Source organism: Lissotriton helveticus, chromosome 6, assembly GCF_964261635.1.
Source record: "Lissotriton helveticus chromosome 6, aLisHel1.1, whole genome shotgun sequence".
Taxonomy (NCBI): domain Eukaryota; kingdom Metazoa; phylum Chordata; class Amphibia; order Caudata; family Salamandridae; genus Lissotriton; species Lissotriton helveticus.
Genome location: NC_136067.1, coordinates 1,644,204,124 through 1,644,230,638, shown reverse-complemented (window position 1 = coordinate 1,644,230,638; position 26,515 = coordinate 1,644,204,124). Strand labels below are relative to the sequence as shown.

At 41.3% G+C, this 26,515-nt stretch overlaps 1 protein-coding gene across 4 annotated transcripts in view; it reads left to right on the top strand.

The window, feature by feature from the left end:
• CCDC88A (coiled-coil and HOOK domain protein 88A) overlaps positions 1-26,515 on the top strand; it is an 822,041-nt gene that overhangs the window by 328,120 nt on the left and 467,406 nt on the right. For all 4 annotated transcript variants that reach the window (XM_078649494.1, XM_078649496.1, XM_078649495.1 and 1 more), the window contains exon 7: positions 25,843-25,983. In XM_078649494.1, coding sequence (XP_078505620.1) covers positions 25,843-25,983 — 141 coding nt within the window. The remainder of the gene's footprint in view (positions 1-25,842; positions 25,984-26,515) is intronic.

Here is a 26,515-nt window from a genome sequence, read left to right as displayed (position 1 = left end):
CGAGCAAAATGAGCTGAATAACATAGAAATTGTATTTTAAAAGAAATCAGAATGATCTGAATACAGCAGTTGGGTAAGGATAACTGAAGAAAAATTGCATCAGGATGAGCAAGCATGCAATACATTGAGAAGATCTTTTTAGTCTTAAGAAGAATTTTTGTTGGATGTTTTCCACTCATGATAATGCTTGGCTCCAGTAGTCCAGACCAATCTTTTATAAAGGTTGAGCTCCTGTTTGGGAAGGACTTTGGAAGCTAGGTTGTTGGTTGATCTCCACCCCATTTCTAGTTTCTTGTAGCGTCTCTTGGCCTCTGGAAGTTCTTCTGAATACTGGGGGGGCAGACGGATGTATTCTGAAAAAAGTTCTGATTTCACAAGGAATAATAGAATCAAGTGCTTTTGTGACCCAGTTACTGCAGCCAGAGAGAGAATTTATATCTAAAAAGGGGAATGGGAACTGTACTTTCAAAAGTAGAGGGGTGTTCGGAAACATTGATTATACTATATCAGCCTTTAAACCAAGGCCAATATAATATAGAGACTTTAGGATTGGAAGTGGATCTTGATTGTGAAGGACAAAGAATTTGAAAGACTTTACAGCTTCATGATCAGACCAAGGGCTGCATATATGAACCATTTTTGTGGTCGCAAACGTGTAGATTACTCGATTCGTCCCGTTTGCTGCTGCAATTGCCGATTTTGTGGAGGGCAGGCGCCATCTTGGGTGAGGACACAGATCCCGGTGGGGCCGTTCGCTGCGGTCTAGCTGGGGGTGGGGCTAAGTTATAAATTGCAATGACCGGCTGGACGCGCAGTGGACGCGCGGCACGCCAAAGGAAAGCCCGTCTGCGCCCGTCCGCGCCCTGGTCGGGCCTAGGGCCAGCTATGCTGCCCAAACTGGCCAAGACCCGGCACCAGAGTGTGTTCGCATAACGCGCAGATACACACAGAAAGCTCTGCTTGCCATCAGAGAGTCCAGTAGCACAATGATAGGTCACAGGGTGGATGTGGCCAACCCCACGAGGAAATGTCCGGTCTGTGACTTCTGCTTACTGGCTCCAGTGCCCGTCCCCGCATCCGCCACTAAGGGGGCCCTTAAAATTCAGGCAGCCCTTATTAATGCTCGTTCCATGGTGAAGCACTCAGCTGACATTTTGGAGCTACTGACGTGTGGAACTATCTATACCCAGGGGGTTCAAGCTTATAAGGGCAGACAGGGTTATTGGCCGAGGTGGGGGGATTGCGGTGGTATTTAGGGAATCCTGGCGTTTTACCAGTGAAGCTAGGAGAGGGGGGCAGAGGGAGAGGCGCTTGATTTTGTGCTGACCATCTCCCCGCACTTTACCCTAGGGGGGACTCTGGTGTACCGACCTCCGGGGCCGCCGGCAGCCTTTTTGAAAACGCTGGGGGACATTATTGTGCCACGATCCCTTAACTACCCCAACTACCTCCTATTAGGGGTTTTAATATACACTTGGATTCCCCTTCCACCCCGGAGGCTCTGGCCCTTCTGGATGCCCTGAACCTTGCCCAGCTTATCCAACATGTGCGACTCCCATCACACGTGGGAGGTCACATTATTGACCTGATCTGCACCAACTTCCCGGTATCTCCCTGCGATCCTGAGCCCATGACCTGGACTGATCACTTTCTGATCAGGTTCTCCTGGGAGGCCTCTCGGCATGGCAGACATACTAAGCCTGCCCCTGGTGCACACGCTAAGAAGGTTAATCTTCCAGCTCTCTCGGAGTTCTTGGGTCAGTCCAGACCCCTTCCGGCCACGGATTTGGAAGGGGCGGTGACCAACTTAGATCACTGGATCAGTCAGGGTGTCAGGTCCTGTGTTAAGGGTCAGCAGGGCAACTCCAGGCGCTCCTGCCCCCCGCAGCCATGGTATTCAGCCTCTCTTAGAGATATGAAACAGGGCTGCAAAAAGCTGGAGTCTGCCTGGCGTCAGAATTACTGTACCCTAGACAAAGCGATCCTTCGAGGCGGCCCAGAGGGAGTATTATATGGCCATTAGAAAGGCAAAGAGCGATCACTTTGCAGAGAGGATTATGATGTCCCGAAATAACAGCAAGGATATTTTTACGATTGTGCGAAGTTTTCTTTCCCCGTGCGCTGAACAAAGCACCCTTCCCGTATCCAATGAGTGGTGTGAGGAGCTCTCGTCTTTTTTCATCGACAAAATTGTTAAAATTCAGGAGAGTGTGGGCCGCGTGGCTAGCACTTCGGATTCCTATCCCTCAGTCTCCAGGGTTGCCCCTCGAGATGGAGCTGCCACGTTTGTGTCTTTTCTTCCCACTACTGAGGCAGATGTACTGGCGCTCTTGAAGGCCCTTAAATCGGGCTCCCCTGTGGATCCCTGCGCCGCGCAAGTCTTAGCTGGGGTAGCTGAGGTAATCTGCCCAACAGTTGTGTATATGGTTAATCTCTCTCTTCAGTCAGGGTGGGTCCCGGTGAAATGGAAGTGTGTGAAACTCCTTCCTCTCCTGAAGAAACCGACTCTGGACCCCTCGCAGCCGGCTAACTACCGTCCCATTTCGCTGCTTCCAGCTCTGGCAAAAGTTTGCGAAAAAGTGGTGTTCCGGCAGCTAGAGGTCTTGGTGGAATCATCAGGGGCTTTGCATCCAGCGCAATCAGGCTATAGATCTGCCTACAGTACAGAGACCGCTCTGGTGGAGATGTCGGAGGCTATCAGAGAGTGTCTGGATGGGGGGGGCAGGGCTGCCCTCATCCTGCTTGACCTCTCTGCCGCCTTCGACACGGTACCCCACCAGAGGCTCCTGGACAGACTGTCGGCAGTAGGCATCTCGGGCCTGGCTTGGCAATGGATAGCATCCTTTCTGAACTCTCGCTCACAGCAGGTGTGCATGGCCTCGTGCTCCTCGTCGGTCAGGGATTTGGGGACGGGGGTTCCTCAGGGCTCGACCCTTAGCCCCTCCTCTTTAATATCTACCTGACGCCGCTTGTCCAGCTGGCGGAGGAGCTGGGAGCCAAGGTGATTGCGTACGCTGACGACACGCAGCTTCTGCTCACCTGAAAGGATGATGTCCTGGACACTGACAGGGCGCAACTGTGCCTTGCTGCAGTGTTTCATTGGCTGGCCAAGGCTTCCCTCAAATGTAATGAGGATAAGTCAGAGATCCTTCTCTATGGCCACTTCCCAGTGGATTTCAGGAGCCGTGTGTGGCCTCCAGGATTCCCCTGCCCGATGCCCACAGTGGGTCCTGCAAAAAATCTGGGCATCTGGTTTAGTGAGGATCTCAGTTTTTCGGACCACATTAAAAAGCTTACGGACACCTGTTTTGGGACCCTCAAAAGGCTTAGAAATTTTCTCCCTCTGCTCCCTAGGGCAGCAAGAGAAATGGTCACCAGAGCCATGATTGTGTCAAGATTAGATTACGCGAATGCATTGTTTGTTGGGCTTCCAGCCTTTCTTTTGCAGAAGCTTCAAATTATTCAAAACGCTGCAGCTAGGCTCCTTTTTAACGCCCCTACGCATTCCAGTGCACGTCCATATCTGCGGGAATTGCATTGGCTTCCGGTGGCCCAGAGGGTGCAGTTCAAGGCGTTGACGCTGGCACACAGAGCACTGCATGGATTGGGCCCTGTTTATCTTCAGAAACGCTTTGCATTCTATGTGCCTAATCGGCATCTGCGCTCAGCGGCTCTACGCAGAATGGTTGTACCACGCTTCCGCAAGGCTCGACTGGGAGGAAAATCCATCTCGGTCAAAGCAGCGGAAGCCTGGAACCTACTGCCTGTGGGTCTTCAACATGTTTCGGTGTTCCAGACCTTCAAGAAGCAGCTCAAAACACACCTGTTCAGTTCAGTGCTCTAAGCTCCTGTTCTCTCATTTGCTCTCTCATCTCCGTCGCGCCAGGACACTCTAGAGTAACAGTGCGTGTTACAAAAAACATTATAACATAACATAACATAACAAAAATGCCTTTTGGCCTGTGCAAAGCACAAATAGTGATACAGTAACTTGTTACCGAATTGCAATTTGGGCTTTGCGATTCGGTATTAGGGAGGGTTGTGTTTAGGGCGTCTCTTCCTAATACCGAATCGCAGAGGTATGTGTGAACATTTTGCGACAGAAACTAGGCTGCAAAAAAAATTCAGAAATTATAGTCATTTAAAAAACGGTGGTAACCCATTCGCAAATGGAAAAGGGGTACACTTTGCGAGAATGGCTGGTAAAACATTTTTTAAGAACAGGCAGTGGTCCCACAGATCGCTGCCTACTCTTAAAAAATGAAAAGAACCCTTTTCATTTATATTTTTTTAAATGCATCCCGTTTTTCTTGGGATGCTTTAAAAAAAAAAAAAGATTTCTTCATTTAAAGTCAGTCACAGCAGGTCACCATCCCTGTGATGGCTGCGAATCCTAATGGGTGGCAAATTGCAACCTACCTCATTAATATTCATGAGGTAGGTTGATTTGCGACACATTAGTAAACGCTACTGAAACTTTTAAATTTTTTTACATTATAAATTGCGATTTCCTAATTGCGAATTGCTAAGAATCGCAATTAGGAAATTGCAATTCTGAAGTTTTGTACATATGGTCCCAAGTTAGCCCGCTTAAGGAGATGATGATAAATATCTCCTTACAGGCAAACAATGGTCGGTGGTGTGGCCAGCTGCATGCGTAGGCTCAGGAACTAACTGATTAAGCTAAAATATCATGCAGGAGTGAACTAGGTCTTAAAGATTGAAATCCCCAGGGACTACCTCACTTCAATTATTCTTTATTTGGTTAAGATATAAAGGTATATCAATAAAAGATACATAGAAAATTGAAAAAAGCAACAAAAAACATATATGTATATGTATATGTATATATATATATATATATAGAAGGCTTCAAACACCAACCAGTTGCACACGCGAGTGGGTGCACGCCAAATCGGGGGTGTGCCCGAGTTACAAATTAGCTCCAAAATCCCAGGAAAATCAATCCTAAAGGAAGGTAGCACACTCAGGGGAGGTTTCACAAAAGATTTAATGAGGAAACCAACAGCAACGACGCGTTTCGCCTTGGGGCTTCGTCAAGTTGTGCAGAGAGCCGAGGCGTGCGTCGGTTTAAAAAGACGACAACATGCAAATTCAAATGAAATCAAAGTAGGACTGTGCAAACTGTTACATGGTCGCCATATTGGAACGGAGTTAGATACAATTACAATACAGGCAATTGAAACGTAATGATTCAAATGAATGCCAAAACCAGATAAAATGTATAAATCACAGAATATCCAAATTACGAATAGACATGATAGCACAGTCATGACAATGGATCATATTACAATAATCTAGCCCGGGATGGGCGTGCGGTTAAGACTGAATTAATCTGCATCCCGATGCAAAAAATCAAGCACAATCACATGATGAAATATGTTGCAATAATCTGGCCCAAGATGGGCTGGCAATTAGTGCTAAAAAATCTGCCTTTAAATGCCTAATGCAAGAAATCAAGGAGCGAGCAATGACGACTAAATTCTGTCAAATTTCACAGCTTCACACCAATGATAACGGTGCCCGTATCATGAATGGTAAATACTACATCAAGTCAAACCACACAATAATTCCGCCCTGAATGGGCAATGCATCAAATGTAAGCATGTGTCACATAATTCATTTAAATATCATGAGTATAAAACTTTAAAAGAATATTTTGCATGATCATAATTCATATAGACATAGCCAGGTCGATAAGACACAGTCATAGAAATATGAGGGAAATACATTATATTAGATATCTTGAACATCAGACCAACCGGTCAGCCTAGATGGACTGATAATTCTTCATGCATATTGAGGCCAAGCGGATGCTTACTCTGTAAGTCAATTATGTATCTTGATTCCAGTCGTCTGAGTCTAAGTAGACGATCACCTCCTCTAATGCTCAAAGGCACACTGTCTATGCATGTATAAGCTAACAGGTCCCTGTTACTTTTATGCATTTTGGCAAAATGCCTAGCCACTGGGTATGTATCATCCTTTTTAGCAATCGCACGCATGTGTTCTAGTATCCTAAGTTTTACTGCATTGGTAGTGCTACCGATATAATTCAGGCCGCACGGGCATGTTAAACAGTAAATGGCATATGGCGTGGAGCATGTTAAAAATGTGTTAATTCTTTTGGGGATGGTGACACCAGGTATCTTGTAAGTAAGCGTCCGCTTACTGAATTTGCAGGCCTTACAGCGGCCACATGGATAAAAACCATTGAGGACAGGCAACTTAGGGGTCTTTTCAGGTGCAGTCTAATGACTGGAAACCAAATGATTTTTTAAAGATCTCGCTTTTCTGAATGTAATCAGGGGGTTCGACGGTAGGTCTGCTTTAATGGTATTATCAGACAATAAGATGTTCCAATTTTTTCTTAAAATTTGCTTAATCTGGCCTGCATTATGAGAAAAGGTGGTGATAAGTCGAAAACTTCCATTTTTGGATTTATCTTGATTTTTGGATTTCAATAACTCTTTACGTTTCGTTTTTTTGACTCTCTCATAGGCCTTACTAAGCACACTGTCGCCATATCCCCTAGTTTTGAACCTTTGCATGCTGGCATGGGCTGCTCTCTCAAAATCACTGTCATTAGAGTTATTTCTACGTATTCTAAGTAGCTCCCCATAAGGTATACTCTCCACTAATTGACGGGGATGGCTGCTTGTGGCAAAAAGTGTGGAATTGCCTGCCGTTTCTTTTCTAAACAGTTTAGTCTGTATACAACCACAATTGTCTATGTATATGGTGAGATCAAGATAATCAACTGACGTGTGGCTGATTTGTCCGGAAAACTTGAGATTGATGTCATTATCATTAAGGGCGTCTACAAAACTGTTGGCAGTCTCTACTGGACATTCTAATATGATGAATAAATCGTCTATATAACGATACCACCTTATTATTCGGCTGTCCCACTCAGGATATTTCTCGCTCCAGGATGCCTGCTCCTCCCACCACCCCACGAAAAGATTCGCGAAGCTGGGAGCGGAGCAGGCTCCCATCGCGACACCGGACATTTGTTGATATAATTGCTTGCCAAATAAAAATATGTTATTGTTAAGGCTAAACATCATGAATTCAATCAGCATCTTGTTATGCTCATAAAATCTTATGGGCCGTTTATCCAAGAAGCTGGCCATAGCTTTGAGACCATCACCATGAACTATACACGTGTATAGACTGGTGATGTCAAGCACCAACATACAATATGTATCTTTCCAGACAATTTCTTCAACACAGTTTAGAAAATGTTTAGTGTCTCTTAGATAGGATTTAAGGGACATCACCAAAGGACACAAAATGAATCTACATAGATAGAAAGATTCTCAGTCAAACTACCATTGGAAGCAACAATGGGCCTACCAGGAGGATTTAACAAATCTTTATGAACCTTGGGTAGGTAATAAAAGGTGGGGATCACAGGACTCAAACACCTTAAAAATAAATATTCATCTGTATTTAGCATGTTAACATTATGCCATTTGGAAATCATCTCATGATAATTGGCCACACTTAAATTATATGTTCTTTCATTCACAGTGGCATAGGTGTCAGTGTCTCCCAAAAGGCGACAAGCCTCTGTTTCATATTGGGTAGCTGTGAGTAAGACAATGTTCCCCCCTTTATCAGAAGGCTTGATTACCAATCCCGAGTTTTCACAAAGAGTAGTGAGTGCAAGCTGTTGAGTTTTAGTAAAATTGTCTTTTTCGGGTACATATTTACTGGTGATGCGCAGTCTAGTGAGATCCCTCAACACGGCATCAGAAAAAGTATCGATAGCATCAGCACCCATAATCGGCATGAATGTAGAGGCGGGTTTGAATTCACTGGCTCCACCTTTTTGCTGTACATCCCAATTATCAAGCATTTGGGTGTTGGTTACCTCACCATCACCATTAATATTGCTTTCCAAACGGAGGCCTTCTACTACTCTAAGGCCTCGCAGCTCGCTACAAATAAGTTCAGTATCCTCCACAGGTTTGCTGGCTACATGGCGCTCACTGGGCGGTTTGAGTTTGAAGAATTTGTGCAATTTTAATTTCCTCACAAATTTGAAAATATCAATGCGCGTTTGTGCGAGTTCAAAATTTCTACGAGGACAAAACGATAAACCTAATTGAAGTGTTGAATTTTCTTCATTCGTTAACACTTTCTCTGTTAGGTTAATGATAGTTAGATTGTCATGGGGGTTAGTAGACTCTTGAATACTTTTCAGTTCCTTTTCTTGAAGAACTTTTTCATGCTGCGGGTCACAGGAGGAGAGCTTAAAGGATTTCTTCCAACGCCCCCCCCGCCGCGTCTTCCTCTTTGTCCTTGATTGTCCGGGGGCTTCCCCCTTCCACCCTCCAGTTGGTTGTTGCGCATTACTTGGTATTCCACTTGAAAAGGAGAAGCGTCATCGCTGCCATCTTCACTAACTATATCTTCTGGATTAGCATCGGACTCAGAAGTTGCAGGTTCGGCGGTTGTGGAGACGCCCATCTTTTTCTTAATCTTTAGTTGCCTTTTAGTGTTCTCATACTTCTTTGCGAAGGTCAACACTCTCCCCATTCGATAATCGTTCTCGTCCCTTTCAAATTTTTCTTCTTTTCTTTGTTTGATTTTTTGTTCGTATTTTTTCAAACGCTTTTTTAGTAGTTCACGTTTGTCCCCCAGGGTCTCCTGGTCTTCTCCTTTCAGTAATTCGTCCTCAATTTCCTTGATCTGTGCCAAAGCCTTTTCGCGGTCACTCCAGGCAAAGCGTACTAGGATTTGTAAACTCCCTTTGCACGATGCAGCGGTATGCTCTGCCCATGCATCTAGCAATTTAGGGTCCGGATTTTCGTACGCCGGAATAGTGTATATCCGCAAACCTCTGGGGACCCGGTCAACCTCAATGTATTTTCCTGATTTTCCTGGGATTTTGGAGCTAATTTGTAACTCGGGCACACCCCCAATTTGGCGTACACCCACTCGCGTGTGCAACTGGTTGGTGTTTGAAGCCTTCTGGATTTATTACCGGCTGCACCGAGTTTGCCCTTAAAACCACGCATTACCATACACCCGGAACCGCTGCTTTTGTCTACACGAACAATTTCAATAGGCAGCTCATCGGTTTTCTGGTAAGGCGCAGTGTGCGCATTTAAAAGACTTTCTTCTTTTTCTACACTGCGGGCTGATAACTCAGAGTGAAAGGGGATTATACAGCACCATCCTATAGGTAGTTGCGGCTGCACTACCTTTAATATGTTTTGCGAAGCAGAGAGAAGAGAGGCGGAACAAGGAATGTTTAAAAACAAGAAAAAGTCCGATGGTTCACAGAAGGCTGGCGGAAGTAAAGCCAATGGGGCAAACACATCCTTACAATCTAAACTGGTCTCACTGGAACGTTTATATGAACGGGAGATCAGAAAGTGGTGGGAGGCAACCTCATTACAGAACTACATTGAGGTTGACCGGGTCCCCAGAGGTTTGCGGATATACACTATTCCGGCGTACGAAAATCCGGACCCTAAATTGCTAGATGCATGGGCAGAGCATACTGCTGCATCGTGCAAAGGGAGTTTACAAATCCTAGTACGCTTTGCCTGGAGTGACCGCGAAAAGGCTTTGGCACAGATCAAGGAAATTGAGGACGAATTACTGAAAGAAGATGACCAGGAGACCCTGGGGGACAAACGTGAACTACTAAAAAAGCGTTTGAAAAAATACGAACAAAAAATCAAACAAAGAAAAGAAGAAAAATTTGAAAGGGACGAGAACGATTATCGAATGGGGAGAGTGTTGACCTTCGCAAAGAAGTATGAGAACACTAGAAGGCAACTAAAGATTAAGAAAAAGATGGGCGTCTCCACAACCGCCGAACCTGCAACTTCTGAGTCCGATGCTAATCCAGAAGATATAGTTAGTGAAGATGGCAGCGATGACGCTTCTCCTTTTCAAGTGGAATACCAAGTAATGCGCAACAACCAACTGGAGGGTGGAAGAGGGAAGCCCCCGGACAATCAAGGACAAAGAGGAAGACGCGGCGGGGGGGCCGTTGGAAGAAATCCTTTAAGCTCTCCTCCTGTGACCCGCAGCATGAAAAAGTTCTTCAAGAAAAGGAACTGAAAAGTATTCAAGAGTCTACTAACCCCCATGACAATCTAACTATCATTAACCTAACAGAGAAAGTGTTAACGAATGAAGAAAATTCAACACTTCAATTAGGTTTATCGTTTTGTCCTCGTAGAAATTTTGAATTCGCACAAACGCGCATTGATATTTTCAAATTTGTGAGGAAATTAAAATTGCACAAATTCTTCAAACTCAAACCGCCCAGTGAGCGCCATGTAGCCAGCAAACCTGTGGAGGATACTGAACTTATTTGTAGCGAGCTGCGAGGCCTTAGAGCAGTAGAAGGCCTCCGTTTGGAAAGCAATATTAATGGTGATGGTGAGGTAACCAACACCCAAATGCTTGATAATTGGGATGTACAGCAAAAAGGTGGAGCCAGTGAATTCAAACCGGCCTCTACATTCATGCCGATTATGGGTGCTGATGCTATCGATACTTTTTCTGATGCTGTGTTGAGGGATCTCACTAGACTGCGCATCACCAGTAAATATGTACCCAAAAAAGACAATTTTACTAAAACTCAACAGCTTGCACTCACTACTCTTTGTGAAAACTCGGGATTGGTAATCAAGCCTTCTGATAAAGGGGGGAACATTGTCTTACTCACAGCTACCCAATATGAAACAGAGGCTTGTCGCCTTTTGGGAGACACTGACACCTATGCCACTGTGAATGAAAGAACATATAATTTAAGTGTGGCCAATTATCATGAGATGATTTCCAAATGGCATAATGTTAACATGCTAAATACAGATGAATATTTATTTTTAAGGTGTTTGAGTCCTGTGATCCCCACCTTTTATTACCTACCCAAGGTTCATAAAGATTTGTTAAATCCTCCTGGTAGGCCCATTGTTGCTTCCAATGGTAGTTTGACTGAGAATCTTTCTATCTATGTAGATTCATTTTTGTCTCCTTTGGTGATGTCCCTTAAATCCTATCTAAGAGACACTAAACATTTTCTAAACTGTGTTGAACAAATTGTCTGGAAAGATACATATTGTATGTTGGTGCTTGACATCACCAGTCTATACACGTGTATAGTTCATGGTGATGGTCTCAAAGCTATGGCCAGCTTCTTGGATAAACGGCCCATAAGATTTTATGAGCATAACAAGATGCTGATGGAATTCATGATGTTTAGCCTTAACAATAACATATTTTTATTTGGCAAGCAATTATATCAACAAATGTCCGGTGTCGCGATGGGAGCCTGCTCCGCTCCCAGCTTCGCGAATCTTTTCGTGGGGTGGTGGGAGGAGCAGGCATCCTGGAGCGAGAAATATCCTGAGTGGGACAGCCGAATAATAAGGTGGTATCGTTATATAGACGATTTATTCATCATATTAGAATGTCCAGTAGAGACTGCCAACAGTTTTGTAGACGCCCTTAATGATAATGACATCAATCTCAAGTTTTCCGGACAAATCAGCCACACGTCAGTTGATTATCTTGATCTCACCATATACATAGACAATTGTGGTTGTATACAGACTAAACTGTTTAGAAAAGAAACGGCAGGCAATTCCACACTTTTTGCCACAAGCAGCCATCCCCGTCAATTAGTGGAGAGTATACCTTATGGGGAGCTACTTAGAATACGTAGAAATAACTCTAATGACAGTGATTTTGAGAGAGCAGCCCATGCCAGCATGCAAAGGTTCAAAACTAGGGGATATGGCGACAGTGTGCTTAGTAAGGCCTATGAGAGAGTCAAAAAAACGAAACGTAAAGAGTTATTGAAATCCAAAAATCAAGATAAATCCAAAAATGGAAGTTTTCGACTTATCACCACCTTTTCTCATAATGCAGGCCAGATTAAGCAAATTTTAAGAAAAAATTGGAACATCTTATTGTCTGATAATACCATTAAAGCAGACCTACCGTCGAACCCCCTGATTACATTCAGAAAAGCGAGATCTGTAAAAAATCATTTGGTTTCCAGTCATTACACTGCACCTGAAAAGACCCCTAAGTTGCCTGTCCTCAATGGTTTTTATCCATGTGGCCGCTGTAAGACCTGCAAATTCAGTAAGCGGACGCTTACTTACAAGATACCTGGTGTCACCATCCCCAAAAGAATTAACAAATTTTTAACATGCTCCACGCCATATGCCATTTACTGTTTAACATGCCCGTGCGGCCTGAATTATATCGGTAGCACTACCAATGCATTAAAACTTAGGATACTAGAACACATGCGTGCGATTGCTAAAAAGGATGATACATACCCAGTGGCTAGGCATTTTGCCAAAATGCATAAAAGTAACAGGGACCTGTTAGCTTATACATGCATAGACAGTGTGCCTTTGAGCATTAGAGGAGGTGATCGTCTACTTAGACTCAGACGACTGGAATCAAGATACATAATTGACTTACAGAGTAAGCATCCGCTTGGCCTCAATATGCATGAAGAATTATCAGTCCATCTAGGCTGACCGGTTGGTCTGATGTTCAAGATATCTAATATAATGTATTTCCCTCATATTTCTATGACTGTGTCTTATCGATCTGGCTATGTCTATATGAATTATGATCATGTAAAATATTCTTTTAAAGTTTTATACTCATGATATTTAAATGAATTATGTGACACATGCTTACATTTGATGCATTGCCCATTCAGGGCGGAATTATTGTGTGGTTTGACTTGATGTAGTATTTACCATTCATGATACGGGCACCGTTATCATTGGTGTGAAGCTGTGAAATTTGACAGAATTTAGTCGTCATTGCTCGCTCCTTGATTTCTTGCATTAGGCATTTAAAGGCAGATTTTTTAGCACTAATTGCCAGCCCATCTTGGGCCAGATTATTGCAACATATTTCATCATGTGATTGTGCTTGATTTTTTGCATCGGGATGCAGATTAATTCAGTCTTAACCGCACGCCCATCCCGGGCTAGATTATTGTAATATGATCCATTGTCATGACTGTGCTATCATGTCTATTCGTAATTTGGATATTCTGTGATTTATACATTTTATCTGGTTTTGGCATTCATTTGAATCATTCCGTTTCAATTGCCTGTATTGTAATTGTATCTAACTCCGTTCCAATATGGCGACCATGTAACAGTTTGCACAGTCCTACTTTGATTTCATTTGAATTTGCATGTTGTCCTCTTTTTAAACCGACGCACGCCTCGGCTCTCTGCACAACTTGACGAAGCCCCAAGGCGAAACGCGTCGTTGCTGTTGGTTTCCTCATTAAATCTTTTGTGAAACCTTCCCTGAGTGTGCTACCTTCCTTTAGGATTGATTTTCCTGGGATTTTGGAGCTAATATATATATATATATATATAAATATATATATATATATATATTCACTGAAAAAAACATAGGTTTCACACATGTTATAGTTCGCTGGACATTTCACTCATACAAAACCATTGAAATTCCCTCGTTATAGTTAGTTCAGCTAACTATAACTAGCGCACCCGCAATGCACTGCTCATGACGTCACATAGTACATCATTCATGACATGGTCAGTGACATCACTGATGACATCTCAGATGACATCAAATGACATCACTGATTTCATCACTGATAACATCATCCAGTGACTGTGTGTTTCTGTAAAGTTTAAATATGTTTTATATATATATTCCAAGGTGTATTGAAGAATGAGTGGGTGTATAAACGTCTGGATGGAGGATTTAGTAGGTGCATGACTGACTGTATAAGAGAGTGATTAAATGTGTCTTACTGAATGCATGGGGTAGTAACTAAACTGTGTGCATTTATGTATCAGTCTGTCTGTTGTTGTGCAAGTTGCTGCATTGGTTGGTTGTCTATGTAGGTTATTGATTGGTTGTCTGAGTATTTTATGGGGAGATCGAGTGTGTGTGTGGGTGTGTGGGAGGTGTGTGGGTGAGAAGTTCTTTGTACAGTGTACAGATTCTGAGAAATCATTGTACAGTGGTGCAAGAAGGGGGCGAGCCTGATGTGACAAGTGTGCAAACGTGCCCTGTGGCGCATTTTAAGTCGAGGGATTAAGTCCCCTTGAATCCTGAGGGTCCCTGGGGGCCAACTAGCCCACCAGGAACCTCCAGTAAGCGCCACAGGGCTGCGTTGCAGAGAGGTGGTCCGAGGCCACGCCCCTTTTTACACCTCTCTGCAACGCAACTCTGTGGTGCTTACTGGAGGTACCTGGTGGGCTAATTCGCCCCCAGGGACCCTCAGGACTCAAGTAGACTTAATCCCCCAACTTACAACACGCCACAGGACGTTTTTGCACACATGTCACAATAGGCCCAGCCCCCTCCCTTCACCACTGTGCAAACATGCCCTGTGCCACGTGTTTAAGTTGGGGGATTAAGTCCCCTTGAATCCTGAGTGTCTCTGGTTTCCAACTAGCCCCCACAACAAGCCCTGGGGAGGTGGCGGCCCACGGTCCCCCGCTATACATTTTCTACATGCCCCCGGGACCTGGATGGATGCAGGGGAACGTCCATGCTCCACCCATGGAATGCCTTCCACAACATAATATATAACACAACACTTTGCAAGCTGCTGCGTTGCATTACATTTCTTAATAAAGTCACGCAAGCCGACACAAATAGCCCCTTGTCTGGTTTTGTAAATCCCATTTAAGGACTTGGATTGCCTTGAAATGACTTAAATGAAGCAAGGACAAAGCAGATCATTAAATTGTACGCCAACTTTGTATGTCAAGGGATGTGGGAACCTGGAAAAGGTTGCAACAGAAATCAATGCTCCGTCTCCAAATCAAGTCTCATTTGACTTCAAGGTATGCAATAATGAAGCAAAGTATTCCAACATTGCACGTCCTCCATTACAATCATCAATAATATGCTAGACTTTAAAGCACTGTTTTTGCTTACCTACAGCTGCATACAGCACTCAGTCAGTCAAAGGTAGAGCTTTCTTGAACTATGTAATAGCCACAGATGCCATTTCACAATGCTGTCAGCATACCCAGCTGTTGCTTTACAAACTTACATCATGTAAAGTTACTGCAAAACAATATTCCTACATCTACTGATAGCTCACTTAACATCAGCTTCACTCTACCTAATAACCGTTCCTTGGTCAAATACACAGGAACCTCATTCTTGACCATGATCTTGACATTTTATTCCTGAAACATGGTTGAAAGAGGACTCTACTCCTGACATTGCCCTCACAGTTCCCCCTGGCTACTATATCAAATAAATTAATCGAGATGGGGTTACAGTAATTTTAATGCTCTCTTCATAGTGTCACGTTTTGCTTCCGGGTCTGTGAAAGAAACAAAAGGACTGATTTAATTCTTGGTGGGGAGGGAGTGCTATCACAACAGCAACGGAGTTGCCTTCCTGCCAGGGCTATGGTTCACCTGCATTTAAATCTTTGATGACAGCGGAGACTTCTCTGATGGCCGGAAGGAGAAAGGGCTGTCACAAATTTGGCTGTATGTCTGCCCACCTAATTTAGATGGATGGACATATACCATTTTTCAATGCCCGTTCCGGCCTGGAAAAACCTGGTGGTCAAGCACCAGCACTAGAAGAGAGAAGAAATGCTCCATATCTAGCAGATGGTCTCTCCCTTTCACGCAACTCAGAAGATTGTCTTACTGCGTTGCATTGCGTAATAGCCCTTTGGTTGGTATCTTCCATCTCAACAGCATTTGAAGAAATATGGACATAAGCAGGCTTGAAGGATGTAAGTGGATAATAAGGACCCTACAATAAGCTAAAAATATGCTTCTTCAACCACCTAACAGTTCATCCGCATGGCTGCTTTGTAGCTTCAGGCAAAAAGCTTTCTAAGAGTCCCCTCACAGCTTGAATGTCTACCACTAGATAACGTTTACACCTGTGGTCATGCAAGCACATCAGCTCCGGCCTCAAATCTCTGGACTGGGAGGATGTATGACGATACAACACATGCAAATATAAAGCATGCTATTACAACGCATTTATTAAATCGCAAAGTCAATTAAAACGCATGGTATAACAACGCATACCATTACAACGCAAATGAAAGTAATGCATTGAAAGAGCCATTACAACGTGAACCAATACAACTCATACCATTACAATGCATTTTTTAATGAAATGAAATTGTAAAATAAACCACTGGGACGGAATGCAGGGAAAATAGGGGTTTTGGGTGGGGAAGTGTCTTAATTTATAATGTCTTACTATTTAATTACTTTAGCTATTATTTGTAATAAAAAATATGAATTGATTTTTGAAATGCTTCAAATATCATTTCTTTTTTAATTACTTTATTAATTATTTTTATTTAATATACCAGGACCTATCTTTTATCCCACACTTAAATTACATTGCCAGAGCAGCTGACTTTCACTTGCAGAATCTCAATGAGGTTCAGCAGTTGATCTCAGCCGCTCAGTTTATAACTACCATTCACTCACTGTTGATTTCATGAATGGGGTTCGACAACACAGATCTTGCATGGCTTCTGAAACTCTCCATTGTCTCTCGCATAGCTGCACTGCATTCGCCCACCATGCCGATTTTTCTTTTTTAAAATGTGAATACACGAACCCCATTCTTTTAACCTATTACATGCTCCCCTTTGCAGCATGAATAGAGTTGATTATCTTCTTCCTAGTCCACACATCCATCCACAATGCCATTCCCCCTTATATCTCCAAATTACTCAACATCTCTTGTGAACCAAATAATACTAATACGTAATACTCATGTAATTAATTTATTGTAATTACATTGTTTTTTGTTATATTTTTTAAAAATATAATTGATATTATTCTACCTTCTTTCATTTAAATTACTTTGAGTATTTTTATTTGTTAATTTTTTTTTTATAAAACAAATAATTATTCTTAGAAATTTGAGTATATTTTTGCATTCTTTTTTAAAAATAATACCGGGGTATTAAAATAGTAATAATTTTTTACAAAATAATACCTGAGTATTTAAACAATACTGTTATCAATCATTTTTTTTAAAGTATTAAATAATCATAATACCCATGTAATAAATTCATTTTATAAAAATATTAATTTATTAAAAATGTAAAACATGAACTATTATCATTAATTAATATTAATCTGAGTATCATTTATTTAAATTAATCTGAGTAACAATATAACTATTTTTAATTCAAGTAATATTATGTATATACATTAATTATTAAATTAATTCTTAAAATCAAATTATGAAAATGTTACATTTTATAAAATAAAATTAATAATTTAATCTTTTTAAAAATGTTAAATTAATAAAAATTAGGTAGATAAACAAAATCAGAGTATTAAAAAGTAAAACAGTACTTAACATTTTAATTACCCGAAGATGCGTGCATAGTAATAATATCTGCATTGTAATAGAATGCGTTGTAATAGCATGTGTTGTAATGTATTTTGCGTTGTAAAAGTTTTGTTGTATTTGCATTACGATGTAATGTCCGCGTTGTAATGGCTGTTTCCCCTGGACTGACTGTGCATAGCAAGGAATATCTTTCTCACAGCCTTCTGTGTATCTCAGTGTACAATCCAGTTCAAACTCTGGATTTACTAGCTGTGGAGGAGGCTCTAGCCCAGGAATATTCTTTTCTTGCTTATTAAATGATTCAGAAAGTCTTGTGTCAGCTGAAGTTCATTTTCAGTACAGACATTAAAGCCCTGGAACTGCACGAATAAGGATAATTAACAACCATCATGAATTTTTTTCATTTGCAGCTTACAAGATGAGATGGTATCTACAAGAATCCACAATCCTTTATTGCATTCACTTTGCCCATCATCTTCTGGCATAAGTGTGGCTAAGTCCCAACTGTGAAATGAGCACACCGCCAAATTACACACATGAAACTCAACATACTACACATTGAATAATTTGTAAGTCCACATATTACCAATCATGCACAAGAAACTGAGAAGCTGTGTACTCTGTGATACAGAAAGTGATCCAGAAAGTTGGGGCCTCATTTAGTGGTACAAGGTGCTCTCCAAATGTTATAGTTCAATATGACAGTTCTACCCATATTGTAAGAAGCAAATATACACTGTTTTAGTGTACAGGTGACAAAAATTGGGCTAGTCAAAATTTTAACAGTCTAGGTATGTATGTTTCAATGCCCTGAACTTTTTCTCCCTGTCCATAGAGCTGCTGTACTAGGGGCATGTTGGCAAGCCAGCAGATGTGTACAGATTGCTGAGGTAGAGCTGTACCAGGGGTCAAGTTTGTCCGTAAAAGCCAAAACAAGAACAAAGCCATCAACATAGTTGCACAAGTGTAAAAATATGATCTATGCTCCTTAATTGTTTTAAAAATGTCCATTGCATAAAAAGTTGAGACATGTATTAAAAGTTCTGGAAAATGAGCTTTCAAGAATTCTCTCAATACCTTGATGATGTTGTTGTGATTGAACTAACAGCTAAGTTAATTTGTCATGTTAACTATAAATTAAGCCAGTCAGTATTATACAGTACTACATTTTAGTCTGATGAAATATATTCACATGAGGGTTTTATACAGAGCATGTCTTGAACTGAATTACTTCATGGTGTTCCCTTAAAAATGGAGGAAAGTGAGGCTCCATAAAGCAAATTGATAAACCTACGATCACCCAGTATGGTCAATTGGATAATGGAGGATTTTCTGGTTATGCATTACACAGTTCTTCCAATGGATTATTAAATCCTTTTTTTCTGAAGGTTAACAGTAAACAATAGTTTGTGTTGTATTCTTTCAAAAGCTAAATTGTGTGCTTTCTTTAATAAGGATACCCTATTTATTATAATTTGTTTTGCAGATTTATGTAGCGTAAACTCAAGTCAAAGGTATTGGAACGCTTCACTTAACATGACCACCAGTTACATTTCAATAGGTCACGCACCTTTATAAAGTACTTAACCATGGTGACGGTACGGTGATCCCTGTAAGAGGCGTAGGTCACACCTTTTTTTATTTTCAAAAACAAAATACAACTATGGGATTCTGTTTTTGAGAATAAAAAAATGATACCCTCGCCATGGGAGTTTTCTCCCATGATGTATGGGTCATTGACAGGTTTTTGCTTTCACATAGTAAAATTTTTATATGGCGGTATGTGAAAGGAAAAACTGCCCATGTGTCTCCCCACTCTAAATAGGGTGGGTGGACACATGTCCAAACCACCAACGGCACTTACTGGGTTGGGCCTTTGTAGGTATATGTAGGCGACAACTTTAAATGAGGCGGGTGGAACTTTGCTTTGATTTCAGCTTGCTGTGCCACAGAAGGTGACTAGGGGAAATGGATAGTGGCAAGTCTGATTTCTTCTGGAGTATTGTGCTATAACAATGCACATCCATTGCTATTCATGTAGGAGCTAGTTCAAGGGAGTACCAGGGTAATTGGGGCGTTTTGAGCTCCACTTGTGAAAGTTTTAGTCTTGTGCCTGCATTGTTCTGAGGCTACAATATAATTAGAACTGAACCGAATAAACAAATGCGCCCCTTTAGCACGTATAGCTCAGATTAGCACTACAGTCCAAGGCGAATGGTGTAGGTTAGAAACTCAGAAATTTGCAAAGCACATATTAACGCCTAATATATCAATGTCCAGCAAATGCTTTTACTTTTAAAAAGGAAATAATATTTTAATTCGCCCACAACTAAATACTAACCATAACATTACACATAATAATAGTTAGGCCTCTCCAGCCCTTCCTCAACCTAGAGCAGAGAATGACTGTCTTTCGGTATTAAACAATGTAAATCTTCTTCCTGCCAGTTTTTGTCATGGAGTTCACAATGTAAAACCACTTCCTCTTGCATATGTTAGGGAAATTGCAATGTAAACTCCCTCCCTATCACATTTGCCATTGGCTTAGACGATGAGCTCCATCAAACCCCATCCAATTAGATTTGATATGAGGTATGCATTAGCAAATGACACTATCAGTTATAAGCAATGGAAATACTTCACAGGCAATCTAACACAACATAAGCTGAATCACACGCTTGTAAAGCAGATACACAACGGGGGGAGCCAAAGCTCATCTCTATGTACTGTTTTCCCACTTTGTATCATTACTTGAACTCTGTTAGAGTGCTAAAGCTGCCTTTAGCCTGGCCCAAAAAAGAAATTCAAAGTGTTATTTTAAGTGAACTTGGTAAGAGGACCGTATGACATATATGGAGAAGTAAAAGTAAAGTGCAGATCAAAAGACGGAAATGTGAAATTAATAGAATAAGATTCAGCAAATGTGAAACCCACAGAAATTGAAAGCCTGTTTCATTTAAACATCACACTAAAGAACCACTTCATTATAGACTGTCTGTCCAATTGCTTTTAGTTTGGAGCTTTGGAAGGGTATGGTACCTAGTCCATGCGTTTCTTATTAATTCTTGCTGTTTCTGCACTTGATTTCTATCTCCTCTGTCAGTCTAGTTGCTGTTGTCCCTTTATCTGTGTTTCGCTATACTTCTACTGTTATACCTTTTGTTTTCACCACACAATATATTCTCATTTTAGTTTGTGCGTCAGTATTCCAGATCCGATCTGCCATTCACAATTAACCCACACAGACCTCCTTCTTACGGACACTCTTTATTTTAAACAACGTTACTTACACAAAGTTTTAACAACATGAAGGTTGACCGGTTGCCAACATCTGCTCCTGTATATACACAAAATAAAATGACACAATACAAAACACAGGCTTGAGTTATCTGCTGCAACACAATCTACTTTGTTCATAACAGCTTTTGCATCTGAAACACTCCTGCATGTAGTGTTCAATAACCCAATGGGAGCATAGCTACTTATGTACATCCTTGCACTGAAAGCAAGTGGCCATCATAATATTGGGACCATACAACATATGCCAACATCTTTACCATACCAGTGCATAGAACATATTTGCTCTTGTTCAAAAGCCAGCCTTATATCTGTGAGGCCCACAAAGACACCCATGGCTCCACCCACCAACACAAGCGATTCTTAGTGTAATAAGGAGAAGCAGACAGGACAGTCGTAGCCAATAATACTGTTCAGTACTGAATCTTCTTGCTTGATAAATGTCAAGAGCAGGGTATATATTTTTTCAAACTGCTATATCCGGTCATGTACCAGTGCAGTGAGTCTTTCCATTGCATAGAGATTCCACACCTTGTCTCACAGACACTCTTTATGTTCCCTGAGATTGGGGAAACCCTTCATAGGGCTGCCCTCCCTGTAGTCTTGAGAGGCCACCTGTTGAATACCTTTGGATAGGCCCTGCCTGGTGGCATCATTGTAATGTTTTAGGGTATCGCAGAAGCCCTCAGTGGCAGTGTTTCCTGTCTTCCTCTTCTTCTACATTAAGTCCAGTGGCCAGAAGCCTATGGGCCCCCTCATGCCTATATATATATATTTTTTTAATTCTTTTATTAATATAAAGGCATCGTAGTCAGTGAGATCAATACAGATAATCGGCATAATTACGTTTATACAATACCAAACCGGCATCATTTGTGGTGGTCATGCCTATATTTTTAATGAATGGAAAAGTTTGCAAATATTATATGCACATGTTTGCATATACAATGCTAAACAGGGCTTCAAGATTTGCACACGTTATACTGTTCACAATCACTAAATCTAAATGGTTGTGGATTCAATAGCACTTCCTACAACTGAACAAAATGTAACACTTAACAGTTACCATAAAGACAGTTTGATGGCTTCCTCAGTGTTAACAAACATATGAAACTTGTGATCAATGCTCACTGCTAGCATTGTCGTGTGCAATGGGCACTCACAATCTTTCTACCAAAATCTGGTTACTTTGTAACAGGTTCACAGTCCTAGTAATTCCAAACCCTAAAAACTGGCTGAAAAAAAGAAAACAAATTGGCACATATAAAGAATGTGAGATAGAAACTTAACAAAGAGAGTAGAAAGTGTGGGAAGAAGAATAAAATGGCCTAAAAGGCCAGCTTTCCATCTCATATTAAATACCCATTTTCCTGTTTAGTGTGGAACACTACTTGTTTGTCCAGCTGTTTCCAAATATTCAGCCTGACAACATAACCCCTGACACTATTTCTTCTTCCACTATGTTTGATAATTTCATGACTTGTAAAAAGTGTAGGGTTCAATGTACTAAGCCCTGTTGCCAGCTAGTACCTACAAATTGGACTGGTGTGCCAACAAGGATTAATTTTGTGATGCAACTGATTTACTAATAAATCGAATCACAATATGCATGTTCACAGCAGGGGCCAGAATTTCCTATCTTCCAAACATTAATTTTGCAACCAATTAAAAATTGCTTTGAATGCAAGGGCAGGGGCATGCGAGTAACAGTAGACCTCCATTTATTTTTAGTTTTTTTAAAACCCTCCCACATCCCTTAAAAGGACAACACAAAAATAATAAACCATATTTTGAATCACGACTAGGAGAGGATTCTCCCCCGCTTATAATAGCAGTTTGGAATGAGTCACAAAAGCCTTGTTCGTTAGTCAGAATACTTTTCAACTTGTAAAATGTCTTTTGTACATTCCACAACAGTACTTTGCAGTCCCCAGCCCTATAATTTTGATACTGACACACTTTTGATTGTTAAAATACTTTGTACGCCTTCCCATTAGTTTTACGTGCCAAATCAAAGACTGATTTAATGATCGCTTGATGATGTAACAGGTATTATCCATGGCTTTACAAGAACCTATTTATGTGTAGTATTTTGGTTTTCCATGTTTAATTATTTTGGGGAATTATTTTGATTATTTTTTTTAAATTATACTTTCAAATGATTTGTCTCCTGCAATGCTGAGGGGGAGCAGCTCAGATTCCTTTTTGAGTCTCAATACCTTGTACTTCACAAGGGCTGGGGAGTTAAGGGTGTTTCTCAATGGTCTACTTATGTGTTGTACCCAATACAGGGGCACTTATGCCTCATTCAGGTGGTCAAAAGAGTTGTACTTTTTAGTTGCTTTGCCCGCAACTTTAATAAGGTGCTATGAAATTGTCAAACACCTTACATTGGATGATGGGTCATCTGCAATTATGATGATGTAATCATTCCCGACTTTGAAACCATGAACTGGATTTTTGTGTAAGCTTAATTTCCCGTTCCTCTAAATAAACAGATAGGCTATTGCAAATTCTGGCCCTATAGGCACTACCTCTTTTATGAGGTGTGATATTTTTTGTGAAATGCAAAAAGCTGAAGCTTAAACAATGTGTATTAAAAGTATATGTGATCTCTGTTTGAGATATCTTGGTTTATGTGATGTAGTCGTCAAAACTATCCCTGATCTTTTCTATACTATACAGTACTATATCAATTTATTGAGTGCATAGCTACCCAAAGACTTCCCAGCACTGAGTGAGTCATAGTATGCACTTGCGGGCTAAACCTAGAATAGAGGCTAGTGTTGGCTTTAGCCAGGTTTTAAGCATTTTCCTAAAACAGACCTCCGTCGTTTCATTTCTCAAGCCAACCAGCATTGAGTTCCAGAAGTTCAGGGCAAGATGCAAGAAGGATCTGCCACCCCATCTAGTCCTTTGTATTAGTTTGTCCTTTAGTAGTTGAGCGATTGTGGATCTTAAGGTCCTCGACGGAATGTACTGTATGAGGAGGTCCCTAATCAGTGAGGGTTCTTTCCACTTTAATCCTCTATGAGCCAGGTAGAGCACCTTGAAATTGATACTCGTTATCAGTAGCCAATGCAAAGGAGCCAGTCCATATTTTGCTGAGGAGTGTCTGGGCAATTTCAGGATCAAACTGGCTGCCACGTTTTGGATCGGATGGAGTCTTTTAATGTATTTGTGAGAGCCAATATACAGGGAGTTCCCGTAATCTAGGCCTGAAAGGGTCAAAGCTTGGACCACTATTCTCCTAGAGTTAGTGGTTAGGAGATCAAGAATTTTCCGTAGGGTTTGGATTATACCAAAGCAGGATGCAGTACGTTTTTTTGCCTAAGTTTCCATAGATAAAGAGATGTCCAACCACACTCCTAGACTCTCTATGAAGGAGGCGGGGATAGAAGGTGGTTCTAGACTCTCGGGCCATCCAGCGTGCATGAGGGGATTATGCGTATTTCCTAAAATCATTACCTCTGCTTTGTCTCCATTTAACTTAAGTGAATGCTTCGCCATCCACCATGCAAATTTGTCTAGGCATGGTTGCTGATATAAGCCTGTCTCTGAGGAGAGGGAGACGACAAGTTGAGGGTTGTCCACATAGGACACAATTGACACTATTGTTCTTTGCCAATGTCTGCTAAGGGGCTTAGGTAGATGTTAAAACATGTAGGGCTTAAGGAAGAGCGCTGCAGAACCCTACACTTTAAAGGAGAAATGCCTCAATAGCAGGGAGGTTCACACACTTGGAAGGAACTATCTCTCATGAAGGATGAGAGCCAATTAAAGGCAGTGTTTTTGTATTCCTAGGTCTCTCATCCTATCCCCCAGAGTCTTTGGATTCACCTTGTCAAACCATGTGCAAAGTTCCATTAGGAAAATAACTGCAGTGCCTCCTTTGTCAAGCAGCAATTTCAGCTCCTCTGTTATCGCTAATAGCATGGTTTCCGTGCTATGTTGCGGTCTGAAGCTGGTCTGAGTTGGGTCAATGAGCGAAGTTTCCTCCATACACTGGGGGAGGTTCTGGTTAATATGTGTTTTTCTATACTCGTCCCAATGTCTGGAAGAAAAGAAATGGGTCTGTAGTTCTCAAGACAAAGGGGTTAATGTTAGGCTTCTTTAACAGTGGCTTGACCACTGTGTGTTTCTATCCTTTTGGGACTCCTCCAGCAGAGAAGGATACATGTAAAAAGCTCCAGGATTGTAGGAAGGACTGCATGTGCTCCTTGTAGCAATATATGAGGTGCATCTGGATTCAAAGGGGAGCCAGATTTCACTTTGTCAGGTGAAGCTGGGAAAGCTCCCATAGCGAGAGACAGGATGTTTGAGAGTCATGTGTTCTTCTTTTGTGGGGTATGGGTATCTATTGGTGTAGAGTTAAAAGTTCATTGAAGCGTGCATTCGTAGGGGTAGGCATCATACTTTCCGCTTCCAAGGTGGAAAGTATTTTAATGATGTGAAAAAGCTCCCTTGGGGCATTTGCTGCTGCTGCTTTCAGTATAACTGATTGATAAAAAGCTGCCTGTGCTTTTTTGATTTCCTAATAATAGTGTCCAGTGGCTATTCGGTAGGAGAGTTTTACATTTTCATTGTAGTTTCTTCTCTATTTCCTTTCTAGGGTTTTACTTTTTTTTTGAGGAACTTAGGTGGGTCTTGAACCAAGGTGCTGAATTCTCTATTTTTCCCTTCTTTATTGTGGTGATAGGAACAACCTCGTCTAGTGATTCCTCGATCCACACTTTTACTGAGGCGTTTGTAGCTGCTGGTGGATCCTAGTATTGGGTTTAGTAGAGACTAACAAATTCATCCGCAATTCTTTATTCACTTTTGACCACTTATGGCCTAAACTGGTAATGTTATCGGATGCAGTTTTTTTGTTTTTAAATTGGGGTCATTACTAAGCACTGGGTCCAGGAGATGCCCTTTATCATGGGTGCTGCTGTCCACTTTGAGTGAGCTCAAAACTTCCTAGGTTGTGAAAGATCTTAGATGTTGTAAGATTGTTGATCTCTTCAAAGTGAATATTTAGGTCCCAGAGGAGAGTAAAACAAAATGTCTTCGTATTAATAATTTTTTCTTCATGTTAATAATTTCAACTTGGGAGTACATTTAGAACTGGTCATTGTCCATTATGTGCTCCTTTTTCATGTCATTCTGTATCTTTCACAGGTAACCCATAATCCAGAAAATGTTTTTGACCTTCAGTCAATGGAAATGACTGATCTATCTCCAGAGGATTATGAAGCACTGTTAAGAAACACAGCTTTTAACCTAAAACGACTTGTGGATGAGAGAGATGAATATTCTGAGGTATGTTATTTAATCATCACTTTCTTTTTATGAAGCTGATTAGCTTTTATTAATTATAGTAGTATTTTCATTTAGGAATTGGAACATCTCTTTTCTTTGCAAGCTATGTTCACTGTATCTTTGGTGTCATAAGTGTGAATTATTAAACTTTAGAGTTTCTTTCAATCATAAATTTCTGTTGAAGAGGTTAATGAATAGCTGACTGTCTTTCTATTTTGCTGACTGCCTTTCTATTTTGCTGTTTTATAATCTTGCATTAGTTGCAGTTGCATTAATTGCATTCATTGCAGTAGACATTTTAAGTGCTTAAATCGAGCACCATATTGTCTCTGTCTCTTGAGTCAGAGCCAACTCGCACGTTTTATGTAGTGTAACAATAGAAAGCGCGAGCAAGCCAAACTTTAAAATGAGTGAGCAGGATGTAGGTAGAAGGGCAGGGCTGGCCCGCAGAGTAGACTCTATGGCCAATCTCCACTTTGCAGTGCCCCGGCACGTTAGGCGCAGGGTCCGGCTGCAGGCCAATGGCATGTAC